At 46.9% G+C, this 25839-nt stretch overlaps 2 protein-coding genes across 6 annotated transcripts in view; one reads left to right on the forward strand and one right to left on the reverse strand.

Moving 5' to 3' along the window:
• LOC147679034 (uncharacterized) overlaps positions 1 to 25839 on the reverse strand; it is a 463018-nt gene that overhangs the window by 380741 nt on the left and 56438 nt on the right. The window lies entirely within an intron of this gene.
• On the forward strand, positions 1538 to 25661 carry DDT (D-dopachrome tautomerase). The gene is made up of 3 exons (XM_086942766.1): positions 1538 to 1777; positions 6217 to 6392; positions 22445 to 25661. The coding sequence occupies exons 1-3, from the start codon at positions 1670 to 1672 to the stop codon at positions 22515 to 22517; spliced, it is 357 nt and encodes a 118-aa protein (XP_086798892.1). The 5' UTR covers positions 1538 to 1669; the 3' UTR covers positions 22518 to 25661.

The raw sequence follows: 25839 nt of genomic DNA on the forward strand, positions 1-25839 counted from the left end.
TGCTGACCCCGGCAGGCCACCATCCCAGGGAGGGCTAGCCATTCCAAATGGGGTCGCAAATCGAGACAGCCTCATTAATATTCATGAGCCATGCAATTTGCGTCCCCATTAGAAATCGCAAACAGTGTCAGAGACACTGTTGTACATTAAGTTTAGCGAGTCGCAAATTGCGAGTCGCTAAACTTAATGGTCGTACATCTGGCCCTAAGTACCTAACTTACATCTGCAGAGATTTCCCCACAGAAAATATGTGAGAGGTGGTGGTAGAGATCGCCGTGTGTAGGTTTGGGAACTGGATTTCCGCCTTGACGCCCATTGGGCTAAGTAGCGCATTATAAAACGCTATTCATTCATTCATTCATTTGAAATAAAGTAAATAAAGTAATGTAGTATCACTGTAGCACTACTTTAATGTTAATGTTAATGCAACTTATAAAGCGCGTGAATACCCTGAGGTATCTTGTCTATGTACTGGAAAGAGCAGTTTGTGAATCTGGCCATATGCTTGCCTAACTACAATTACTATTAATCAATATAAAAAGCATAAAGGTGGGCAATACAAAATGCATTAAGAACCTCCTTCTTTATGATTAAAATAGGGATACTCAGCTGCACTCTTCAGGTCATAGGAAATGCGTCATCACGATTTAGCGTTCTGCAACGTATTTGCGCTTTTATAAACACCTAATCATTTTTTACTTCTCCTGGGCAAGCTGAAAATAAAATATGCTAGGCTGTTAAAACCAATATTCCATAGGTGCTCTTTTAAAAAGATGTGCTATTAATTGTCATTTTATCTGAGCTTCCATGCCAACCGGCATCATTATATAGTGTCTAGTTTAGGAACAATCAGGGATGATGTTCTTTGCAGAATTCATTTGGGATTAAAAATCCTCCTGGGGCTTCATTCGCTTGTCAGGGAACCTATGACAATCTTTATGCTTTGCTCTGTACCAACTGACCGTCGCCTCGTTGCTGAAATTGATGGACTTAAATAGCGCCCTGCAGTGCACTGGTGAAAGAAAACAAGACATGAGCACAAACCTCAAAGTTGCTTGAATGGAAAGCTGAACTCATGCTCCACGGCACAGCCCTTTTATGCATCATTCACGAGACGTCATCAATGATATTGAATTGATGAGGTTATAACGAATGAGAACATAGGAGCGCATTGACTGTTCAGTCAATGCTGGCATTTCTTATTCTTCACCAACTAATTGTGTGTACTTGTGCTAGACTCCTCTTCACGCACACTGTCACACAAGTGGGCACACCACGCGACAATAGCGATATCGTTGTATTTTTGAAGTATACAAACACTTCCTTAGGCTTGGAAATTGACAGGTTTTATTTTCACTTCACAAATCTTGCGCCAGTGGTTGAAATGTGATCGGTGATCACACTAACAGTTTCTCTCGTGATGTCGAAACCACTAACTTCCTCCCTTTCATGCACAACTTCAGGAAATTCAGAGCAAACTCCAAGGTCAGTGTACGGCCCCTTTAAGAGCACCGAGAGGCGGTTTCCGGCCATCCAATGGCGAGCCTCGTTTGACCCTCACTTCCCAGTGAGGCGGAGTGTGTATTGTGCAAAGGTACTCTCTGCAGTTATCTCGCCTCAGTTCCCGCCGGCTTCGCTCCTACATCCGAGGACACACGGCGACGCAGAGATGCCATTCCTGGAGCTAGACACCAACCTCCCGGCCTCGAAGCTGCCCGAAGACCTCGCAAACAAGCTGAGCTCGGCGGCTGCCAAGATCCTGGACAAGCCTGAGGCGGTGAGGCCGGGGTCGGGTGCAGTGCTCCTGACACGTCAGAAGCCCAGAAGACCCCTCACATATGACCCGGTAGCTGACACGGCACCAGCCCCCTCTCGTAACCCGAGAGCTGAGGGAGACCACCCTAGCATGCCAGAGCACAAGCTTCTCAGTCCCCTGCCAAGAGCTGAGCCCAAGAAAGAGACCCACAGACTAGTTGGATGATAGCAACCCGAGTGCTGAGGGACACCGCCACATAGCACAAGCTCCCTTCCTAGAGCAGAGCCTAAGAAAGAGGCACACAGACCAATTGGCTGATAACACCCGTTCTACTTACAGCTCGAGTTCTGAGGGACACCGCCACATAGCACAAGCTTCCTTCCCAGAGCTGAGCCTTAGAATCAGTCGCACAGACCATTAGCTTCCCACACACCCTAGAGTTAGAAGAGACTGCACTGGCTTTCCACACACACCTTAGAGTTGGAAGAGACATCACTGGCTCCCTGCACACCCTAGAGTTGCAAGAGACTGCACTGGCTTTCCCCACACATCCTAGAGTTGGAAGAGACTGCACTGGCTTTCCACACACACCCTAGATTTAGAAGAGACAGCACTGGATCCCCGCGCACAGCACTGGCTCCCTGCACACCCTAGAGTTGGAAGAGACATCACTGGCTCCCCACACACCCTAGAGTTAGAAGAGTTAGCATTGGCTCCCCACACACCCTAGAGTTAGAAGAGACGGCACTGGATCCCCACGCACAGCACTGGCTCCCCACACACCCTAGAGTTGGAAGAGACATCACTGGCTCCCCACACACCCTAGAGTTAGAAGAGTTAGCATTGGCTCCCCACACACCCTAGAGTTGGAAGAGACTGCACTGGCTAGAGTTGGAAGAGACAGCACTCCCGCACACCTTAGAGTTTGGAGAGACAGCACTGGCTCCCCGCATACCCTAGAGCTGAAGTGATGGCACTGGCTCCCCATACACCCAAGAGTTGGAAGAGACTGCACTGGCTAGAATTGGAAGAGAAAGCACTCCCGCACACTTTAGAGTTGGAAGAGACATCACTGGCTCCCCACACACCCTAGAGTTAGAAGAGTTAGCATTGGCTCCCCACATACCCTAGAGTTAGAAGAGACGGCACTGGATCCCCACGCACAGCACTGGCTCCCCACACACCCTAGAGTTGGAAGAGACATCACTGGCTCCCCACACACCCTAGAGTTAGAAGAGTTAGCATTGGCTCCCCACACACCCTAGAGTTGGAAGAGACTGCACTGAGTGGCTAGAGTTGGAAGAGACAGCACTCCCGCACACCTTAGAGTTTGGAGAGACAGCACTGGCTCCCCGCATACCCTAGAGCTGAAGTGATGGCACTGGCTCCCCATACACCCAAGAGTTGGAAGAGACTGCACTGGCTAGAATTGGAAGAGAAAGCACTCCCGCACACTTTAGAGTTGGAAGAGACAGCACTGGCTCCCCACACACTCGAGTTGGAAGAGACGGCACTGGCTCCCCACACACCCTAGAGGTAGAAAAGACGGCACTTGCTCCCCACACACATCACTGGCTCCCCGCACACCCTAGAGTTAGAAGAGTCAGCACTGGCTCCCCACACACCCTAGAGTTAGAAGAGACGGCACTGGCTCCCCACACACAGCACTGGCTCCCCGCATACCGGAGTGTTTTAAATGGGCTGGTACCCAGTACCTGCTCTTCTTTGATTTGAGAGGGAGAGAAAAGGCACTACACAGCGCACACTGGTGCTACACATTTAATAGGAGTACCAGCACTTCTAAGGAGCAGACAGATATTCTAGTGAGTACCCGCACTTCTAAATTTCCATGTAAAACAATGTCCTGCATGAACCCCACCCCAGAACTGGACGAGACCGCAGGAGCACCAGATAAGTCTACTGGAACCGCACGGCCGCGAAGCACAGCCTACAAATATTTATCTCTGTATTTTTATATAGCGCGAACATTAGCCAAAACTGTTAAAGTGCGTTGCAATAAAACAGGTGTCATTACAAGCGATACAACATTACAAACAGTTTCTGGTTACAAACGGCACAGTGGGATGTCAAAACATAGGGCTATTTGCTTGTGTCGGTCATTACAAAAGCATGCATTATATTCAGTTTATTATAAGGGGACCTAGGAGGTGAGGATTGTAGCAGAATGATAAGGTAAGACTGAAGTAGCGCAGTTGGACTCCGTTTTGGGGAGGGTACATTATCTTGGCTAAGGGGACAACTGGCCAAAATGTTTTTGTAGAAAAGGGCTTTCCAGCTCCGCTTTGAAGATCGACAATGAGGTGGCGGTACAGTTCCAAGAGTAAGGAAGTTCCATATTCTAGTCGCACTACCTGAGAAAGTAGGCTAGAAGTCCTTCCTTTGTAAAGGTAGGAAGCTTCAACAACAATGCTTTTGCAACGTCTTGTGGGTGATACAGGCCCCAGTTCAGCAAACACTGCTGGGATTAGAAAGAGGCTCACACAGAGTACTAGCTCCTCCTAGTGGAACTGAAAGGCGCTAACCTCCTCCCCACATCTCAGCGTAGAGGATCTGGCACAGTTGCCACTCTGACACCCAAACACCTCAAAACTGAGATCTCAGCCTTTGGCCACGCACACAGAACAAGACATCCATAAACACAGAACCAGCTGTCTACACCCCCAGAGAGCTGAGCCTTCCGACAAATATATATAAGGCCACGCACAAAGAACCAGCTCACTACACCCCCACAAAGTTGAGCCTTCCGATAGACACACAAACTCATAGCCCACAACAGCAATAGTCACACATTGTACCAGCTCCCTCATAGCCACACAGCATGTCTTGAGGGGCAAGTTAACAGACACACAGCACCAGCTGCGCACAACCTCCACAGAGCTGAGCCTTTAACCTCTTCAATGCTAATGACAAGGGTAACTCGTCATGATGCACTGGTTGAGCTGTGCTGATGACAAGGATAACTCGTCATGTATAATGGGAAACATCAAAGGTCAGCGCAGGAGGGGGAAAACCCATTAGCACCCAAGGTGTTAAAGAGATTGCACCAGCTCCTTGCAACCACAAAGCTGAACCTTGGAGGGAGCATCAGCATTTAACAGCCTTAGAGCGGAGCATAGAAAAGCAAAGTACTAGCTCCTCACACATAAGATCAGAGACTAGGGACAACAACAGGCAATTCACCCTAAACAGACTAGATATACATACGTCTTACTTAAGGGTTAACTTTCCAAGGTCACGTTGTTACTGATTACCAGACTTTAATGAAGTGCTTACCTCTGATCTTTAGGAATCATAAACGTACATTTAAGGATGATTCATCTGTGTTTATCTTCTTTTGTACTATTTGTTCCTTGTTTTATGTGCTTTGTATCCTTTTAAAGTTTTAATTAACTAAAATAAATATTTTTTTTATGTTTTACTTCAACATCAGCTCCGCACCCCAAATAGTTGAGCCTAGAGAGCGACACCACCAGCTACATAGTCTTCATCCCAACTCGTGCCTCTTCGTTCAGCACTCTACACTCCTGTTTCTCTATCTCAATATTGCGGGTTCTTCTTTATCCTAACCTTCCCACTGTCACGGTTTACCTATCTTTCACTTCCTCCTCTGGTTTCTCTCTCTTGCTTTAGGGTCAATGTCTGATTAAAAACAAGTCCTGGTCCTCAAGAATGAGCATCTTCCAACCGCCGGCACAATTTAAGCACTGGTTGTCATAGAATCAAACCACAGACCAGCATCACACACAGTTGTGCGCAGCGCAGTGGGAGCCAGATGTTTCCAGTTCGCAGCTAGCTCCAGGGGCATATGAAGCAGGACACATGCCCATGCCTGCAGGTGACAAACTGGCCCCTACCACTTTGAGTCTGCTGTAGTGACATGGGAATATGGCGTGGGAAGCTGGATGCCTTATCTCTCAACACCTTAGTAGCTGATCTCTCACACAGTACCAGTTCATCACATTCCCAAAGCTAGGCCTAGAGAAAGACACCCCCTGCTACCCACTACCACCAAGTTCTCTCTACCCCATACTATTGCTGTCAGAGCTGGGTTTAGATGCCCACCGAGCAAGGGCCTAGTAATGCACAGCACAAGGCCTCTGCACAGCTGGACAAAGCATCCCAATGCCTTCACCTTCTGAGCGAGAAAGACCGTACCCACCCAAACCTGCAGGGCTGAGTCCAGAGAAAGACTGAATCAGGTCTCCACACCACCAGACCAGAAACTGTCCCTACATGCCTTTACTTCCGATCTGAGCTGAGACGCAGTACCAGCATTGAAAGTTCCTCACCGCGTACCAGATCACACACCACCACTGTTCGGTCTTAGACTTGCCCACCAGGCCCTCGCTAAGCTTCTCAGTCTTTAATCGAGGGGTCCGTCAACTGGGAAGACTCCCCATATCCTCTTTCTGATCGTAGGATTTGTGCTTCTTTTCCAGAAAGTGAACGTGACCGTGAAGAGTGATCTGACAATGCTGATTGGCGGTTCATCTGCACCATGCGTACAGCTGGCCATTACTTCCATCGCTGTGGTGGGGACAGCAGAGCAGAACAAGGAGCACAGTGCCCGCTTCTTCCAGTTCCTCACCCAGGAGCTCGGGCTCCCCACTGACCGGTATGAGATGCCATTACTATATATAGGGCAGGGGGCCAGTGAGCTGCGTATTAACTTGGCTGTCAGTGCACCTAGGTGTGTTGGTTTTGTATGCTAATGGCAACAGCCAAAGCAGTTTAGACTACACCATACTGATGACATCTTTCACTTCAAATTTTTTAAAGTGCCAGTCATACATCTGGCTCACCAATGGCACCAACTGTTTTTGCCCACAACTGTTTTCTCGAGATGACAAACAATTGTGGGAAATGCAGTTGGAAATTACTATGAAAACTTAAGTCACTTTGGGGCATATGTAGGAAGCCGTTTGCGAATCGCAAAAGGTGTTTTGGTATGTATGGGCCACATAGCAAAATAAGGAATCGCAAAAATTGTGATTCCTTATTTTGCCCAAGCATTTAAGGAATCGCAATTGTGCGATTCCGTAAATGCTATGTAGGGGTGCCTTACAAATTGCGATTTAGGCTTAAGGAATCGCAAAATACCACCTACTCCAAGTAGATGGTATTTTGCGATTTCCTGTTAAAATGCATTTATCTTAAAAATTCAAAGTGCCATGTGGCGCACAGACATGCCCTTAGGGCATGTATGTGCGCCACATGTACTTACATGCACATTCCAGGGGTGCAACAGGTGTCCTTTGGACACCCTGGCACTCTTGGAATTGCGATTCTCAAATTGCGATTTTCTCATAGAAAATCGCAATTTCAGAATGTATCCCCATTCATTCCTATGGGCCTCTTGGCCCATAGGAATCAATGGGACACTCATTCCTTGATTGCGATTCGCAATTTGCTAATCGCAGTTAAGGAATTTTAGAGATCGTAATAAAATTGCGATTTATTACATAAATTCCATTTTGCGATTCTCAAATAGCGAATCCTTAAAAATCGCTATTTGAGAATCGCAAAGAACAATTGTTACTTACCTGTATTGGTGTCTTTCATAGATTCACATGCTTGAATATTCCCCGTCGTCGAAGTGGGAGTCCCACGGTATATAAAATAGCAATAAATGCTAAAATATACATATATGTGAGAACATAACATAAGAAAAACTAGAAGTAATACATAACTGAACCTCTAAAACAATTCCTCCATAGGAATGCATGGTAGAGAAAGAAAACACTTGTAACATATCATTGTCATTATGTTAGTCCAAACTACAGCCAATCAGGCGCCAGCACCCTCTAGAACCTTCTCCTCAGAAGCTCAGGCCCTCAGATTTTCGAGCACCAAAGTGACCCAGAGTGCATGAGGAGAAAAGAGCCTCTGAGGGGAGGAGGGTGGGTCGCATGTGAATCTATGAAAGACACCAATACTGGAGAACCACCTGTTTACAGGTAAGTAACAATTGTTGAGTAACTTAATGTCCGCCCTATGGATCGGCTCAAAAGGTGAGTTCATAAGTTGCCACAGAACAACATTAAGATGCCAGGGTGGAGGAGGGCGACGAATAGGCGGGAACTTCCGGAAAAGTCCTTTGAAAAACTGGTGGACAATTCTGGACGAGCAGAGGGAGGAGGAGCCTTCCTGCCGGAAGCGAGATATTGCAGCTAGGAAAACTCGTAAGGTAGCATGCGAGAGTCCCGATTGAGCGAGACCCAAAAAGAACGGAAGAAGCTGCTCCGGAGCAGAGCGGATTGGATGGATATTTGCTATATGCACCAATGACAAAACCTTTTCCACTTGAGTTTGTAAGTTTTGATGGCAGACGGAGCCCTAGTATGAGCAAGGATCTCTCTGCAGTTTTGCGAGATATTTAAGTTGGCGAACTCAAGGTGCTTAGGTTCCATGCCGACAATTGTAGAGTGGATGGATCCGGATGGCAAACCTGGCCCTTGTCCATCGTTAGGAGGTCTGGACGAGGACGAAGAGGAATGGGCTTGCACTGGGACAGAAGGAGCAACTCCGAGAACCACGCCTGTCTGGGCCATCGAGGGGCGATCAATAGAATGTGGCAAGGCTGCCTCCGCATCTTCCACAGCACCCGTGGTACTACCTGGATCGGCGGAAAGGCGTAAGCGAATAGATCGCACCAGTCGATCAAAAGGGCATTCCTGCACGATCCGGGGTGGGGATGCCAACTTGCGTAAGACGGGCATTTCCAATTCTCTGGTGTCGCAAAGACACAAGATCCAGAGTCAGCTGATGCAGCTCCCATTCGTGTGTCGACGATGTGGACCTGCTGAGGTAGTCTGCCAGGATGTTTGAAACGCCCGGCAGGTGCACTGCCGTCAAGGTGATCTGATGACGTAGAGCCCAATCCCAAATCGACTGAGCCAGTCGAGACAAGCGTTGAGACTTGGTCCCTCCCTGCTTGTTCACGCAGTGCATGCTGGTGGTATTGTCCGTTTGAATAAGCACTGACTCCCCTTGAATTACAGGAAGGAACGACTTGAGTCCCAGAAAGATCGCCATCAGCTCTAGCCTGTTGATATGCCAAGAGCGTTGGGGTGGGGACCATTTGCCCTTGATGGAAAGACCGTGAAGATGAGCACCCCAGCCGTCCAGAGAGGCGTCCGTTGTGAGCGTGCGATCTGGCACGTTGACGAGGAAGAATGTTCCAGTCGCCAGGTTGGTCGACTGTGCCCACCAGCACAGGCCCTTTCTCATGCAAGCTGTAACAGCCACTTGGTCATTGAAAGATCCGGAGACCTGACGCCACTGTACATCCAGCTCCTCTTGAATGGGACGGGTCCGCAGTCTGCAATGTGGGATCCGTGCAATACAAGATGATGCCATCCCCAGAAATGACTTTAACGTCCGGACAGAAACGGACTGCTTTGATCGAATGAGAGACACTAGACGGAGGATTTTCTGTTGTCGTTCGTGGCAAACGAACGCCTTTGAAAGCATAGTGTCCAAGATCGCTCCCAAGAAAGTCCTTGTTTGAGCTGGTGCAAACTGTGACTTGTCGACATTGATGGCCAAGCAGAGGGATTGAAACACCTCCTGACAAAGACGAGTGTCTTGGCTCAGTCGATGACGTGATTGAGACTTGAAGAGGCAATCGTCCAAGTATGGAAAAATTTGGCCGCCTCAGGGGCGTAGGTGAGCCACCACAGGAGCCAACATCTTCGTGAACACACAAGGGGCGGAGCTGGGTCCGAAAGGCAACACCTTGAACTGATAATGTGTCTGCCCCACCTTGAAGCGCAGGTACATGCAATGCTGTTGGAGAATTGGGACATGAAAATATGCATCTTGAAGGTCTATGGCGGTCATAAAATCCCCGCTGGCCAGAAGACGCAGGATCTCCAGTAGTGTCAGCATGCGGAAAGATTGACTCTTTAGGTATCTGTGGAGAGCTCTCAAATCCAGAATTGGACGCCAATCTCCCGTCTTTTTGAGTATGAGGAAGAATCAAGAGTAAAAACCCTCTCCTCTCTGAGATACTGGAACCACTTTGACTGCACCTTTCTGAACAAGAAGACAGACTTGATGGTAAAGCTCCTCGAGATGGGGAGGAGGCGGGCCAGACGGTGGGGTATCAGGAGGAATCTTGACAAACTCTAAGGTATGACCTCTCATCACAATGTCCAAAACCCAGCGGTCTGTGGTGATGGAGGACCACTGAGAATAAAACAGAGAGATTCGACCTCCAACACTTTGGGGATGACAAAAGTCATTGGCGTTTGGGGGTGGATCCTCGATAGGATGATTTTCTCCTATAAGGCTTTGAGGACTGCTGTTCATTGGATTTTTGTTGATGGAAAGAGTAACGTTGGTTGCTCTGATTGTAGGAGCGATATTGAGATTGTCCTCCTCAAAGTTGAGGAAGTGCTGCGTCCGCATGCCCCTCGAAAGGACTGTTTCCGAAATTGTAAAGTGCCCAGTGATTTCGCCGTATCAGTGTCCTTTTTAATGGACTCCAAAGCGTCGTCGATGTGGGAACCAAATAGTGATTCACCATCATAAGGCATATCCAGGATCTTGGACTGAACTTCCTGCCGGAAAGAGGTGGACTTCAACCAACCCTGGCGTCGTAAGGCAGCCGCACTAGCAAGCTGGCGGAAACCAGTGCCCGCAATATCGACTGCGCAGTCAATCATCTCTTCAGATGCTCTTTGTCCGTCCTGGATGTGTTGCAGAGCGTCAGCCTTGGAAGCGTCCGGGATGAGGTTGACCAGGGCAGATATGTCCGACCACATCTGCCGGTCGTAGCGGCCCAAGATGGCTAAGGCATTCACCGCCCATACTGTAGGGGAAGCCATGGTTGAGAATTTCCGTCCAATGGCGTCTATGCGCCGACCCTCTCTATTTGGAGGCGCGGTGATTGGAGACGCTGGATTACGGGCCGGGTGCTGTGCCACTTGAGTTACAACCGAATCTGGCTTAGGGTGAGAGACCAGGCATGCTGGTGAACCAGTTGGGGCCTTATATTTCTTTTCAAGGCGCTGTACTTGGGCAGGTAATGAGTTCGGAGCCTGCATGAGCTTAACTCCCTCCTTCCATATGAAATCTATTATTGGAACCGTGTGGACTTGTTTGAAAGGCTGATTCTTGAAGTCGTAGAGAAAACAGTCCTCCTCTCTTTGTGTCCTTGGCGATTTTAAAGCACTGAGCCACTCGATCCATCAAAAGATGAAAACTGGCAATATCGACTGGAGGGGAATCTCCAGATTCTCCTGGTTGAGGAGAGGGCGTCTGCATTTGGTAGTTGTCCCACTCTGCCATGTCGTTTGAGGCATCATCATTATCTGTGTCATCGTGGACCTCTCCGTCCTCCCGTTCTGGAATTGCCTCATCATCACCTGCATCCTGAGGATACACAGTAGTGTGAATCTTGACCGACGTTTGAACCTGAGGAGAAGGTGTCAACGGCAAAGGTGGCGGAGCAGTTGGCGGAGCTGTCGCAGTTGCAGCAGGTAATGGTCTAGGGGTGCCTTGAGGCGTTGGCGGAAAACGCCGGTTGTAGTCGTCCAGCATATGCTGGAGATTTGAAATCAAAGACAACGGCAAAGTAGCCATTGGAACTTGGACGAACTGGTCTTCAGCGTGAGACTCCTGGTCGCCGCCTTCGTCATCACTGCCGGAATCTTGACATTTGATGATGAGATCAGACTGACTGTGAGCTGCCCCGAAAGTGTCATCCAAATCATTACCAGAGTCAGAGTCAGGCTCAGAGGTAGTGGCAAACATAGGTGAAAAAGGCTGCAGATCTGGAGCAGACAACTGGTGGCATGGCAGTGGAAGGCGATGGTGTGACAAATCAGTGCCAACGGATGCAGAAACTGAAGTAGATAGAGGCACAAGGGGCAACAAGGAAAAAGAAGATGGTGCCACCGTCGACGGTGTCGTCGACGTTATCGTTGACGGTGCTGAACTGGACGTCGTCGAAAATGACTTTGATGAATCCAGCATCAACGGTAGGCTCGTCGACGAAGCCGTCGTCGACGGTGCTGTAGTCGACAGAACTTTCTTAGTAGTCAAAGCCGCCGACGAAGTCGTCGACACAGTAGTCACCCCTGTAGACGGAACCCTCGTTGACGATGGTTTAGTCGGCGATGGTTTAGTCGACTGTGTCATCGTCGACGGTGTCTTCGTCGACGACGAAGACTTTTTGATGGATTTCGTCGACGATGCTGGTTTCTTCGTCGACGAGGTGATAGGAATCGTCGACGAGACAGTCTGAAAAGCCAAAGAAACTCTCGTCGATGTAGAGGCTGTCGACTGAGCTCGTCGTCGACAAGCTAAAAGCTGACGTCGTCGTCAGTGTCGTCATCGACGATGTATAGACTGCAGATCTCGTCGTCGGAACGCTCGTAGACGCTCCCGTCGACGACTAAGCATGTTTAGGTATAGAAACACGCTGTGAGGCAGCAGAAGATGCCCGAGAGCCAGGTCTCGTGGGCGCAGCAGTAGTAGGAGCTGGTGGGGACACCACAGAGGCCAAAGGTAGGGCCAGTTTCTTCTTTTTTAGAAAAGGAGAAGGTATATCCTGCACACTACCACGCTTAGAGGCTGAAGATGAGGGTCTAAATTGAAAACTCTCAGCATCAGACAGAGCAGAATACTTGTCTTTAAGACGTTGGAGCCAAAGGAGGAGACAACACTCTCTGTCCTTTAGAGTCTTGTTAGAAAAGGTTCTACAAAACTTGCAGCTGCCAACTTCATGCTCGGGGTAGAGACAATAAATACATTTCTTGTGGGGGTCCTCTTTAAAAAGATGCAATTTCCCACAAGAAGAGCAAGGTCGGAATAAAGACTTCTTACTTGACATGATGAAAGTTCAGGAAACAAGAAGCAGTAGAGGAAAATAAAAACTGAGCAGAGCTCAGAGAGACTCCCTTCACACGACGTGCAGCAGAAAATCTGAGGGCCTGAGTTTCTGAGGAGAAGGTTCTAGAGGGTGCTGGCGCCTGATTGGCTGTAGGTTGGACTAACATAATTACAATGATATAATACAAGTGTTTTCGTTCCCTACCATGCATTCCTATGGAGGAATTGTTTTAGAGGTTCAGTTATGTATTACTTCTAGTTTTTCTTATGTTATGTTCTCACATATATGTATATTTTAGCATTTATTGCTATTTTATGTACCGTGGGACTCCCACTTCAACGACGGGGAATATTCAAGCATGTGAATCTATGAAAGACACCCTTAATATTGGAGAAATGTGAATTACCTACATATGCCCCTTTGTGACAAGCATGTCTCTCAATGCAAAAAGTAGAAACCTAATTAAAAAGTCAGTCAATAATAATTCATTCGGTAATAAAAAACCACACAGTCAACAGCCATTAAAACCAAGTATGTTTATACAAAAATACAAATATATAAATACGAATACAATCATCCATAAAAACATATCGCAGTACATTCATTAAGACGGTAAACAGCTCATTATTTAAAAAGCCCGGGGGGGGGGCGTGGCTAGCAGCCAACGATGGCGGCCGCAGCTTAGAGAGGCTCCCGAGACTAGGCGGCTTCCCGCGGCAATCCGTCATAATTATCCTTGTTTTCACGAGCTTTAAGGGGAGGACCGGAACCGGAGTCCGTGCGGCAACCAGCGCAGCAACTTTGGGGTCGGTGATGGCCTGAACGTGCCTCGAAACGCTGGGCAGAGACCGGAGAGGAGAGGGGCCTATCGGCAGCTTGAAAGCAGCGGAGTCGCGGCAAGACTATAGCCGGCCGGAAGTGGCCTCGGGGCGGCGGTGAGTGGCAGGAAGTGCCGGCCCCTCGGACGCGTTGCCCAGAAAGTCAGCGGAACTTCCGGCGGCCCGAATACACGAGCGGAGCCCCGCGACACCCAGCGGTACTCTACAAACCCGCAGGATCTGGCCGGGGGCGCGGAAAGCACCGCGGACTACAGACGTGACGCCGCCATTTTACACACCACACGCGAGTATCGCCCCGAGTCCCAGCAGCGGCCATTCACACAGAGCAGCAATCACTACAACCTCCCGGGAGTGCAAGCGGGGGACAGCGGTTCTTTGCGGACCCCATTCTGTGGCATGAACGAGCGCTCATAAGGCACTCCACTGGAAAGACAATGATGGGAGCGGATGGGGCCCTGGCAGCACGCACACTGAAGGGGCGCTAAGGCTCGGCAAAACGCTGAGGCATGACCCAGCGCTAGCTGCGACCCACAGCACACCGCCGGACTTATCAACGGGCTCAATGCAGGTAACACACTGCACCATGGCAAACAGGGGCCCCAAGCACAGCACTACCCAGGCCAAGCTGGACAAATTTGCGTACGAAAGACAGACGCCGCCCAAAGAGCAACGCAAGAACGCGGGGAAAGCGATGGAGACCGAGGGGGCTAAAAAGGCCACACTTGAAGATGTCCTGGCGGCATTGGCCCAGGTGCAAGCGACGGTGGGAGCTACGGCCACTGAAGTCACCTTGATACGGGCGTACCTCCAGAAAATGAACGAGAGGGTCAAGCAGGTCGAAGAAGTCACTAAATCACTGGTCGAGGATGTGTCCGAACTACAAACGGCGATGGAGCGACTGCAAACTGACAACAAACTACTCAGGGACAAACTGGATGACCAAGAAGGTCGCTCCCGGCGCAACAATGTCCGAATTTTAGGTGTGCCGGAATCGGAAGACACGGGGGCAATGGATCTCTATGTGGAGGACCTGATCAAAAACCGACTCCAGCCTAAGGGACTCTCGAACTTCTTTTCAGTAGAAAGGGCCCACCGAATTCCGGGGGGGAAACCGAAGACAGGAGGCCCACCTCGGCCAATACTGGCAAGACTGTTCAACTTCAGGGACCGCAACGCCATTCTACAGGCCGCAAGAGTGGCGCCGGCCATTCAAATTCAAAACTCGAGAATTGCTTTCTTCCCAGACTATACGGCTGAGGTATCCAGGAAGAGGAGGACGTTCCTGGAAGTGAAAAAAACGTTGAGGGAGAAGGAACTGCCATACTCGATGATATTGCCGGCTCGGCTGAGAGTAGTAGCGGACAAAAAGGTGTGGTTTTTCGACTCCCCGGAAACTGCCCGGGACTGGCTGGAGGGATGGCACACTGTTGGCCAGCAGCGCAGAACTCACAGACCGGATCACGAACGCAGAGGAGACAGCAGGAATGGCTCACAAACGTCTGGTCGAGGGGGGGGGGGGGAGCGGAGAGCTCTCCCTCCCGTGGATTTGCAGGGGCGGTGGAGAAGAATAACCCCTACCCCGGGATCTGTATTCGTGACAATCGCTGACCATTGACTTATTTCAACTGCTGCACAAGGACTCTGGCATGGCTACCCCTGAAGCACGCAGGGATGCCGCCTGCTCGGGGAGACGCTCTTCCCCCCCCCTACACGCAAGTACTCTGGTTGTGGGATGGGTTAAGCACTCTGCTTAGTTATGGGGGCGGGCAGTTGAAAGTCCGTTAGGCAGGGATGCAGGGAGGCGGGGAAGGGGGAAGGGTTGTTTTTTTTACAGTTAGGAATTTGTATGCTAGGTCACAGACAAAGACTAGGCCTCCACCTGAGTTAATCCCAGGTGGGAAGACAGAGAGGGGGACTACAGCCTCCACGAGGACACTCAGCATCTTCTTACACGACAATATACCCACCACGTATGACACATTTACCCACCGATATCCCATGGAACCCATAGTACCGAATGGCTGACATCCCAACGCCTGAAAGAGGGAATGTAGACACCGAGATACAATGCCCCTCCCTACGTCTAATGACTTGGAACGTGAGAGGGCTGGGAGACAAGGTGAAACGGGGCTAGTGCTAACCGCGCTTAAGAGACAAAAACCCACCATAGCGCTACTGCAGGAAACCCACTTAACAGGGGGGGCTACCAAGGCCATGGATAGAAGAGGATACAGGATGATGGTCCACTCTGATTTCACATCCGGCTCCAGGGGGACCGGAATCCTGATGCAAAAAAACACACTGTTTATCCCCCTACAAACCAAGACTGATGATAAAGGCTGCTTCGCAGCACTGCAGGGGCAGTGGGAAGGGAGACTTATTAACCTAGTTTCGGTATACCTCCCACCGGCGCTACACTCGGTGCACCTCCCTAAACTGGGTGATTTTATTCTGTCTCTCCCAGAGGGGGAGGTTATCCTTGGGGGGGGACTTCAACCCAGTTCTGAATACACAACTTGACAGGTTTCCAACACCAGTCTCCACGAGAGAGGTCCCCCGCCTCCAGCAGTTCCTGACAGCCATGGGAATGGTTGATATTTGGAGGCACCTTCACCCCGCGGTGAAGCAATACACTTTCCATTCCGCAGTACATGGTAGTCTGTCTAGAATCGACCACTTCCTGACCCTGGGAGATGGTCTCCATTATATAGATGCAATGGCGATTCACCCTCGAGGGATCTCGGATCACTCCCCACTTACTCTCACACTTTCCTCACAGAGACAAACACGTAAACGCATATACCCCATACATGCTGCCTGCCTCAAGATCCCCCAGGTTCAAAAGGCTCTTAAAAAGACAACGACCCAATACTACACTGAGAATGTCCACTCGGTGCGCTCCGCCGAGGTACTATGGGAGGCATATAAGACGGTTCTAAGAGGTCAAGCCATAAACTCCATCACGGGCTACAAAAGAGAACGATCTCAGGAACTAGCTGACCTGGAATTAACTTTGCGGGAATTGACTAAAACTCATGAACAGCATCCCACTCCATCCACCTTACACGCACTTACATTACAACAGCAGCTGTACAACGATCACCTGCGCATGCATGTCAAAGAAAGCCTAGCCGATACTCAAAATAGGATCTATGAGGTGGGCGACAAGGCGGGGAGAATGCTGGCGTGGCTCGATAAAAGAGAAGGGAATTCAAGGGGGATCCAAAGATTGAAAGATGAACGCGGGGGGGTGCACACTAACTCGGGACACATTGTAGAACTGCTCGCAGACCACTTCGAACGGGTATACACCCCTGAACACACCGTAACGCCCGAGATGGCCAGAGAAGTATTAGCTCCAATCGAGGTCAGTACGTTGACCTCGGACATATCAAAAGAGTTGGAAGCAGACATTACCGCGGAAGAAATACAACTGGCGATCCGTGCTTTAAATCCGGGTAAGGCAGCGGGACCCAACGGAATACCTGTGGAATGGTATCAGGCGATGCCTGAGACCCTCAGTAAACATCTGCTAGAGATGTTTAAGGAATGTCTGGGGAAGGGTACGCTTCCACCGGATCAGAGAGCGGCGACAATAGTGGCCATCTCCAAGCCAGGCAAACCATCTGAAGAGTGCTCCTCCTACCGCCCCATATCGCTGCTTAATGCAGAAGCCAAAATTCTTGCCAAACTCCTAGCAACGAGAATTTTGCCCCATCTACCGTCTCTTATACATCCGGACCAATCCGGATTTATGCCCCACCGCAACACAACGCTAAATTTACGCAGATTGCATGGAGTACTGGCACGGGCAGACTCAGTGGCGACTCAAGCAGTGATCTTGGCACTTGATGCTAAGATGGCCTTTGATCTTGTGGAGTGGGCATACTTGTTTGAGACGTTGTCGCGCTTAGGATTCGGGCCCCGCTTTATTGCATGGGTAAGATTGCTGTGCACCGACCCGGTAGCTTGGGTGGTGGCCAATGGGCATATATCACGGGAGTTCCCTCTGGGCAGGGGCACAAGACAAGGCTGTCCCCTGTCACCGTTATTGTTCGCAATCTCGCTGGAACCCCTTGCCACTCTTATTAGAACTTCACCCCAACTTAAGGGTATATGCTGGAAGGAGGGTTGGGAGGACCGGCTGTCCCTGTGTGCAGACGACATGCTGATATATCTAACCAATCCTGACAGCGGAATCCCTGCTCTATTACACCTCTGTGATACTCATGGAAGGATATCCGGATACACACTAAACTGGAGCAAATCAGAATTGTATGTCCTGAAGGGGCAGGCCCCGGTCCTTGACGCGGAATGTCCTTTGAGGATAGCTGGTACAACATTTAAGTACCTAGGCATTCAGGTCACCACTGACCCTGCGGAGTTCATGGACAAAAATCTGAAACCCCACTTAGAAAGGCTCAAACATGACGTTCAATTTTGGTCGGGATTCCCGCTGACGCTTTTGGGGCGAGCTGCACTTTATAAAATGATGGCCCTGCCAAGATTCTTATATGTCCTTGAAAATACACCCTACCCGGTAGCCCCTAGGTTTTTCCAAAAGGTTGCAGCATTGGTATCCAACCTCCTATGAGGGAACCTCCCCGCTCGTATCGCACAATACAAATTGCATAGAGGGTGGTTTGACGGTGGTATTGCTTTACCTAATCTAAAATTGTACTACTGGGCGGCACACCTTAAACCCATCAACCAATGGATCCATACTCTACAAACCGAGCCGGCATTCCAGTCCGACAGGGCGCAACTGGGCACTAACAGCTTACTGGCCCCATTATATGACCTACGCAAAACTTGCGCATTAGTGGGACCCACCAGACTAACGGTAGCACTCTGGCATACAGCGACGGCTGCTCTGGGTTGGAAGGGGCGGATCACCAAGCTAACCCCGCTGTGGGACTCTCGAGTCCTTGGCAACATGAGGAACAGCAAGGGATTCTCACACTGGGACACAATTGGAATTTCCACGGTGGGCGATCTTTGGGAAATGGGAGGGGCGATACCCTTCCATAGACTGAGAGAATTATACGAACTCAGTGAAAGGGAGCTCTACAGATACATCCAGATCCAACATGCATTGCTAGCGGCCTTGCCCACGGACACAGACCTGCCCGATCTTCCCCGCTGGAAGACCGCCTCCTTACTGACTTCATGGTCGAACGCGCAACATCTCTCACATATCGCAAATTACTCAACAACCTACCAGACTCAACACTATTCTTGAAGGCGAAATGGGAGGGGGACACCAGTGAGATGGACGAACATGAGTGGAATGAAGCACTAGCTTCACCTAAGGAAGTGGGCATCTCAGCGCGGCTGCGACTAGTACAATTGAAAATACTACACAGGGTATACTACACAAGGACAATGCTGCACCGTATTAACCGGACACAACACCCTTACTGCCTTCGTGGGTGTGGGGAGGAAGGCACGTTTTTTCACACCATATGGGACTGCCCCCGGATTCAGGAATATTGGAGGCAAATACAGCGAACGATCTCACAAACACTAAAAATATCACTGTTGCCAGAACCGAAAAGATGCCTTTTAAACGTGTGGGAACCTACAGATATTTCTAGGCATGGGCAACTCTGGGTTACAGTGGGGTTGATGATAGAGAAACAAGATATTGCACAAAGATGGGGAGTGGCGGAAGTGCCAACCAAGTCATTATGGTGCCTAAATATGGATAAAGTCATGATAACGGGAAGGGCGGTATACTCTAACCGTGCCTGCCCGGGGAAGTGGAATAAAATCTGGACCAAATGCAATGTATACAGAGGGGAGATTTGTGATCCCTTGCCAGAGGACGACCAAGATGAGTCAGACGAGGAAGAGACAGAGGGCTAGTATTCTGGGCGTCTTGTGAGAAAGGGGAACCAGGGACGGGGAAAGTGGCGTCTCGCCACATTAGCATGCGGGTTAGGCAGTAGAGGGATTACATGGATCACCAATTGAGAAGGATGTCTACTCAAGCACAAGCATGGCAGCCGGGGGCGGTTGGCGAGAATGAGAGGGGAACCAGAAAGGGGTATTTCGGTGGGGTGGCTACAAAAGATCAGTATTATTATACACACTGCCACATTACTATTCCTAACAGTTACTTAGATTTGTTGTTGTTCGGGGGGTGGGGGGGTGAGGAAAAAAGAAAAGAAAAACCAAAAACCAATACTCTCTGAGATACATATGCATGTGCTGCACCCTTTCATCATGGCAGCTAAATTACTGACTACAATATTGAAGAATGTACTACTGATTTTATAGTGTTGCTATGTGACCTACAAACTGCTATAGCGGCCAGCCCACTGGGTTGTAGGCGTTCCGCTGTGTAACTTGATGGTGCAATAAAGGTTTTTGGGAAAAAAAAAAAAAAAGCCCCTTAGTCATTAAATAGCTTTTTCCTAAGTCTAAGGGCACTAGAAAAGAAACTTGCAACACCAAAACAGACCAAGTGGGAAGAGCATTTGTAAATACAGGAAAGCTGGTTTCACTTGTGCAAACTGATGGTTTCTAAACTAGGGAATAATATATATGTTCCCTAGTGTACAATGAAAATTCCTGGTGTCTTGCTAAGGAAAAATTGTCGCAGGGGCACTGTTTCAAATTCCCCAGCTTGTAAAACCCTTTTGAAACAGCTAAAAACAAATGAATTATGTTCAACCTGAACCTTGTCAATAAAAAACGAGGATGTGAATCATTTACAAATGTCCACTATGGTTCTCTGTGAAAGCATGCGGTCAATAAAATGTATTGTTTAATAGTGGGTTTAAGGAGTTCACTTTCCTCTTTCAAACCGCCACCTACATAGAAACTTATTTTTTAAATTCAGCAACTCCCTTGGCCATAATGGTCTGGTAAATAATACTTTGTGTCTCATACTCTCCAACATACCCTTGAGAAACCTAAGCCAGGGGATATGGAGTGCTCTCTCAAGTGATCTACAGTCCTTAATGTGGGCCAGGGCAGTATAATCAATGATGTGCCCCAGTCTTACCTCCTTGTGAACCACAAACTACGTTTAATCTACTTAAAAGGTAAATTAATGAGTTGTTTAGAAAAATAACAGTTTTCTTCTTGGGTATTTTTTTATCACTGTGTGGTACATGTTGTTTTTTCTTGTGAGATGACCATAGAGTATGGCTGAATCGATAAGTATGGTGTAGTCAGCTGGTGGACTCCACTAACCAGTTCCCATGGCGCAACTTGTCTGTAATGCAAGACCTGCAACACTTTGTCAGGTGCTGCAGTATTGGATTGGTTTGAACTTTGCCAGGGCTGGTATTGTCTCCCAGCTGGGGCCTGAATGTTGCTGCTTTAATGAAAAGACAACACTTTGAACAGTGAGAGTTTTGTTAAGGAATGTAATGGGTGTTGTAGATGTATACTACAACACCCCTTAACCTGCTTTACAAAGCTCTCACCCTTAGATAGTTTTTAGGTTGTTGTTTTTTGGTACTGAAAATACCTCACTCATCTAGTGGAGTAATCTGTCTGTACAGATAGTATCTGAAGGGACAGGGCTTGTTAGACCTTTGGGTGGGCTACTGGGGCTGCTGAACCACCGCAATAGTGGTTGAGTTAGTTTGTCACGGCTGCCCTAGAATACATTCTATATTGCTCAGCAAACTGTGCCAAATATAATCCTTTCTGCACTTGACTCTCATAGTAGTGAGGGCAAGCAGTCACAGGCTGCTCAGGTAGGTAGTGTCTGGGACAAGATCTCAGAATTCAACAGTAAACTAACGGACACAGTCGTGCAATGTCCAGCCCAGTGCTAATTTCTTATGGAACAAGAGTCCTTTAATCTCGCGACAGAACTAGATACTGCAAAATCAAATGGATTTATCAAAAAGGGTTGATTTAATAAATTACGCTTTAAGAGCGAGGCCCTACACTCCGCTGTCTTCCTGGACTTCGTACTGACTCCTGCTGTGGTCAAAATACTGCCACTTCCGTCCCACTACATTCATTGCGGAGCATGCGAGATGAGGCTCGCGTGCCAGTAGCTCAAAAGGTTCTCACAAGTTAAATGAGCAATTCAGTTCAATGTTTTTGTGGTTCTTCTGCAAAAAGTGCCAGCAGACTCTTCTGTGTGCATCAGTCTTTTGTCCTCTGGGCTGACTAAGCCTCCCAATTTTGACGGGTTTGGACCTGGCTTAATGTAGCTGTACCAAAGGTATATATGCATGAACCTTTTTCCCATCCTTGATTGATTTCCACAAGTCCTAACCAACCAAGAGTAAAACGAAACATGCCATATTTCTGCTAAATTACGTTAAGACTTCGTTCTATCCAAATAATAAAAAAGATCTTAACATATCTTTAAAATAGCAGGATAGCTACATGTTTATCCCTTTAAAGACACCCTTTTGTAAGCCAAATGCCACAAAAACTAGTGAACACTTACCCTAAATCATAAATGGAGTCTTTTCTTTTCTTTTCTTTAAATAGAATTTGAATTTGCTCCTGGGTTTGGTGTAAATCCATTTTGAGGTTTTAGACATGCCAGAGCTAAAATTCCTATAGGACGTAAAGTTGAAAATGCTTTAAAAAAAAATCTTCCTTTAAGTCTCAGCCCCTTCCACATATCTGCAAGATCACTGGGTGGCAGATCTCAAGCAGATTTGGCAAAATGCACCTAAGTGATCTCAAAGCAAAGTCTGTTACTTTACTTTACCATTTATATCTTTGGAGAATTAAAATAGAACATCCCGAGCCCAGTTACTATATGGTGGAATTCACAGCCTGGGCTCCTATAACATACAAACTTGAAATCTATTGTTACAGGTAATTTACTGTTTTCTTTTGCTTTGTTCCTCCCTGAGTTTAGATATTGTTGCGTTTGCCTGATTGCTTTGTGCAAGCCGGCCCCAATCTTAAAATTCTGCAGTTGTATGTGGATATTTAGTAAGCAGTCGCTAGTTGCAGTAGTGCCTTTTATATTGATCAGTTGTTCTCTCTTTGGTGAAGGATTCTACTGCGATTCTACCCACTGGAACCCTGGCAACTTGGGAAGAACGGAACAGTTGCAACTTTTTTGTGACCTTCAAAGACCACCAGAACGTGCAAGGAAAACCTGTCCAACTTCTGCCTTCTCAACTGTCTACAGCACCATATGTGATTTGTTATCTCACTCTTCGATCAAGATATAGTAACTCTAGGACATTTTTTTCTTAGAAAGGTTTTTGCTAAGCCTGGATTGTGCCCATTCAGTTTTGAAGCCCAACCTCCTCATTCGGAGCCTAAAGGGTGCAATTACGTTGCTGATGGTAGTAACTATTTACTTTGGCATACCAATGTTAGTATCAGCTGTGCAATAGATTGTGGACCATGGTACACAAAGTCATTAACACAATATGCCTAATTTCTGAAGATATAGTATTTGTTTCTTAAAGTGCATCTCCATCTAATTGAAGCACAAGAGAACTGCTTACTAATGTTTACATTCAAGATGAGCAAAGTGGGTAGCTGCAATTGAAAAAACTCCTGGGAAAATGACTTGTTTGTTGGTTCTTGAACACATTGTTGGTTCTTGAACACATTGCTTTATAGAGGGAGTGCACGGACTGTTAGTAGTACTAGAACTGAAAGCAAGATCAGCATTTGGTTTTTTGACATTTATACTGTGCATTTTTATGATCCATGTGAATGGCAGAGAACTCTAAAAACTATAAACGTCCTTGCCCAAATTAGAATATATCCAAAAACGTCAATATTTTACATATTTGCAGATGAACTGGTCATATTCTTCTACTATGGTTATTTCGATCTCTTGTATGTTTGTGCTCTCTGCTTTTCGAAATTTAGAAGATAGAAAAGGGGTATTTATCTAGTGATTGGATTCACAAGTAGCAAGCTTGGCAGGGTGGCCCTGCCCTTGGCAGACTTGAGAGAATGCAAATAAAATTGTGCTGGGTGTGATATGACTCCTTGAATTGTGGCTGTTTTCTACTGTGGGGTTTGTCTGATATTCAATTGCGTTGAAATAGGAGTGGGTGAATTATTCCCACTTCTAATGGGACAAGGTGAACCTCTTGCAGCGGACAAAAGAAAAATGGAAAATGGTTGACCAAAGCATAGAAGCTTTTGCCCAACATAACTGCTTTGGTCATGTGGAATGTCCAGTTTCCACTTGTCCAGAACTCAGTAAGATCTGTGAAATGCTTGAACATACTTGTTGTTTTACATCGTGTTCATTTAAGGTGCTCAACTGGCAATGAATACCTGCTTTTTTTTTTGGCTCATAACCTTTATGCTGACTCACTCTGTTGGCAAAGCAATATAGCTCATCGTTGGCCTACAGAAAAACTACCACACTTACAAATTGTAACCGTCCTAGCTAACTATAGAACACCAAATGCAATGAGTTAGTCCCCTGTCTCACCTGGAAAGTCACCAATACAAAATCATCCAGGTAATTTTTCAGATATCTTTCACTTGGACCACAAGCTGTTCATTCCAAAATTGAGACTAGCAAGATATGGGGACAAAATGCTGAGAGGTGGGGAATATGTTTCCCAGTGAACTCTGGACAATTTCACAGCCTTCAAAAACTCCCTGAAACAACTTCTGCTGAAGAAACAAACATGATTTTTTCCATCTGAACTATATTATGAGGACTGCAGGAAAGCAGATAGTTTTCATCTGCAAGGTCTGGATGAACTCACCAAACGCCTCTCATGGTAGACTCCAATGATTATACTCCTACAAAGTCCCTATTCTTTTACAGCACAAGGTATATGAATAATATCTGCAATCTTAGTTACATTTTCTTTCCAGCCTCTTGCTCTCTATTCTTTTCATCTCTCCCCTACCCCCATAATCTGCAGTTCCTCATTTTAGTTGTAATGTATTACCTAAAAATGTTTATTTCACAACCAGAATATATGATGTACCCGGAAATGGTACCCCTGCCATTTGTCCTGCTTTACAAATGGTATAATAAAGAATATTTTGCCTACAGAATAAAGGTGCAGTGGTGATAAATTGGGGCTTAGCCCACACAGATGGTGCTTTTTTAAAACTGGAACTAAAAATCAATCTGCCCCCTCTGCACACACACCCCCCTTTCAAATTCTGAAAGTATGTTTGTAAGAGGAAAAAAGTTAAAGGGGTATTGTAGGTAAAGTTATCCCAGTTGCATAGTTTAAAATCTAATTTGGACTACGCCGTATGAAGCAACTCTTCACTCTAATTATACATACTTAAAGCTTTGTTTGAGCGATACAAGCATGCCATAAGATAGTACATTGTGTTAAAGAAAATCAAGCACTGGTTAGATGGCATGCACTAGTCATAAATTGGTCTACCTTTGCAAAAACTGAGCTGGTCATAAAATGATTCTTTAGTGGAAAGGACAGTGCATGTTTTTGTTCATTGTATTTCACTGGACAATTTCGTAAACTTGATTTGTGAGAAAAGCGTGTGTAAGTGGACTTGAAACAAATAAAAGGCATGGTCAATTAATGTGACGTGTTCTATTTTAAAACTGTTTTATGTGTTTGTCTTTTTTTCTTCTTACTGTGGAGGTTATTAGGTTTGGCTGAAGACCTTTGTCCAGTGGACTTGGGTAATTCAATGATTGTCATGAAGAGCTGCATTATGGTGTTTATCTTCAGTGGACTGCTTTCTGTTAAGCCTCTCACTTGCACTTTTCTTAACCTTTGCTACTCATCACTCCCATCAGGGCAACATTAGGCTTTTCCTACGGTTTCTTTACTGGAAAAAATCAAGGCAACAACAAGGACCTAAGACTACATAATTGTCAACAATGAATATCAGAAAATTGGATTTGTGGTAAAAATTGTCATGTAAATATTTCATGGTGCTTTGTGTGGTCTTAACAATGGCACTGTTCTTCTGTTTAGTATAGTTTCTCCATATGTAAAGGGAAATACATATTTTAAAGAAAATAACCTTGCTAATGTGTTTATTGAACTGTTTATTTTACACATCTTATAAATCAGTAAAGGTTTGAAGAAATTAATTCTACAAATGAATATAATAACACTAATATAAGTTTCCAACCTTGTGTAGAAGGAAAAATTAAAGGTATCTTAAGATGCCTTACTGTAAGGAGGAACATAAAAAATGTCAAATGTATGATCTGTAATGCAGCTATAAGTGTAGCTGAAGAGCAGTATAATAAAACCCACTTCAAACTGGCAGCTCAAATGCCAAACTGTAAGACTTGATTTTTTTCTTTTTTTTTTTGCTTTGCATAAACTTGCACAAGCTCCTTTGGTAAAGGTGTTTACTCATTAATCTTCGACATTTCTGAACTTTGTGTTGGGATATATTCAGTACCTTAATTACATATATATGTATTTGTGGTTTTAAGTTATGCAAGCAGGTCCACTAGAGAA

This window comes from Lissotriton vulgaris, chromosome 11, assembly GCF_964263255.1.
Source record: "Lissotriton vulgaris chromosome 11, aLisVul1.2, whole genome shotgun sequence".
NCBI classification, from domain to species: Eukaryota; Metazoa; Chordata; class Amphibia; order Caudata; family Salamandridae; genus Lissotriton; species Lissotriton vulgaris.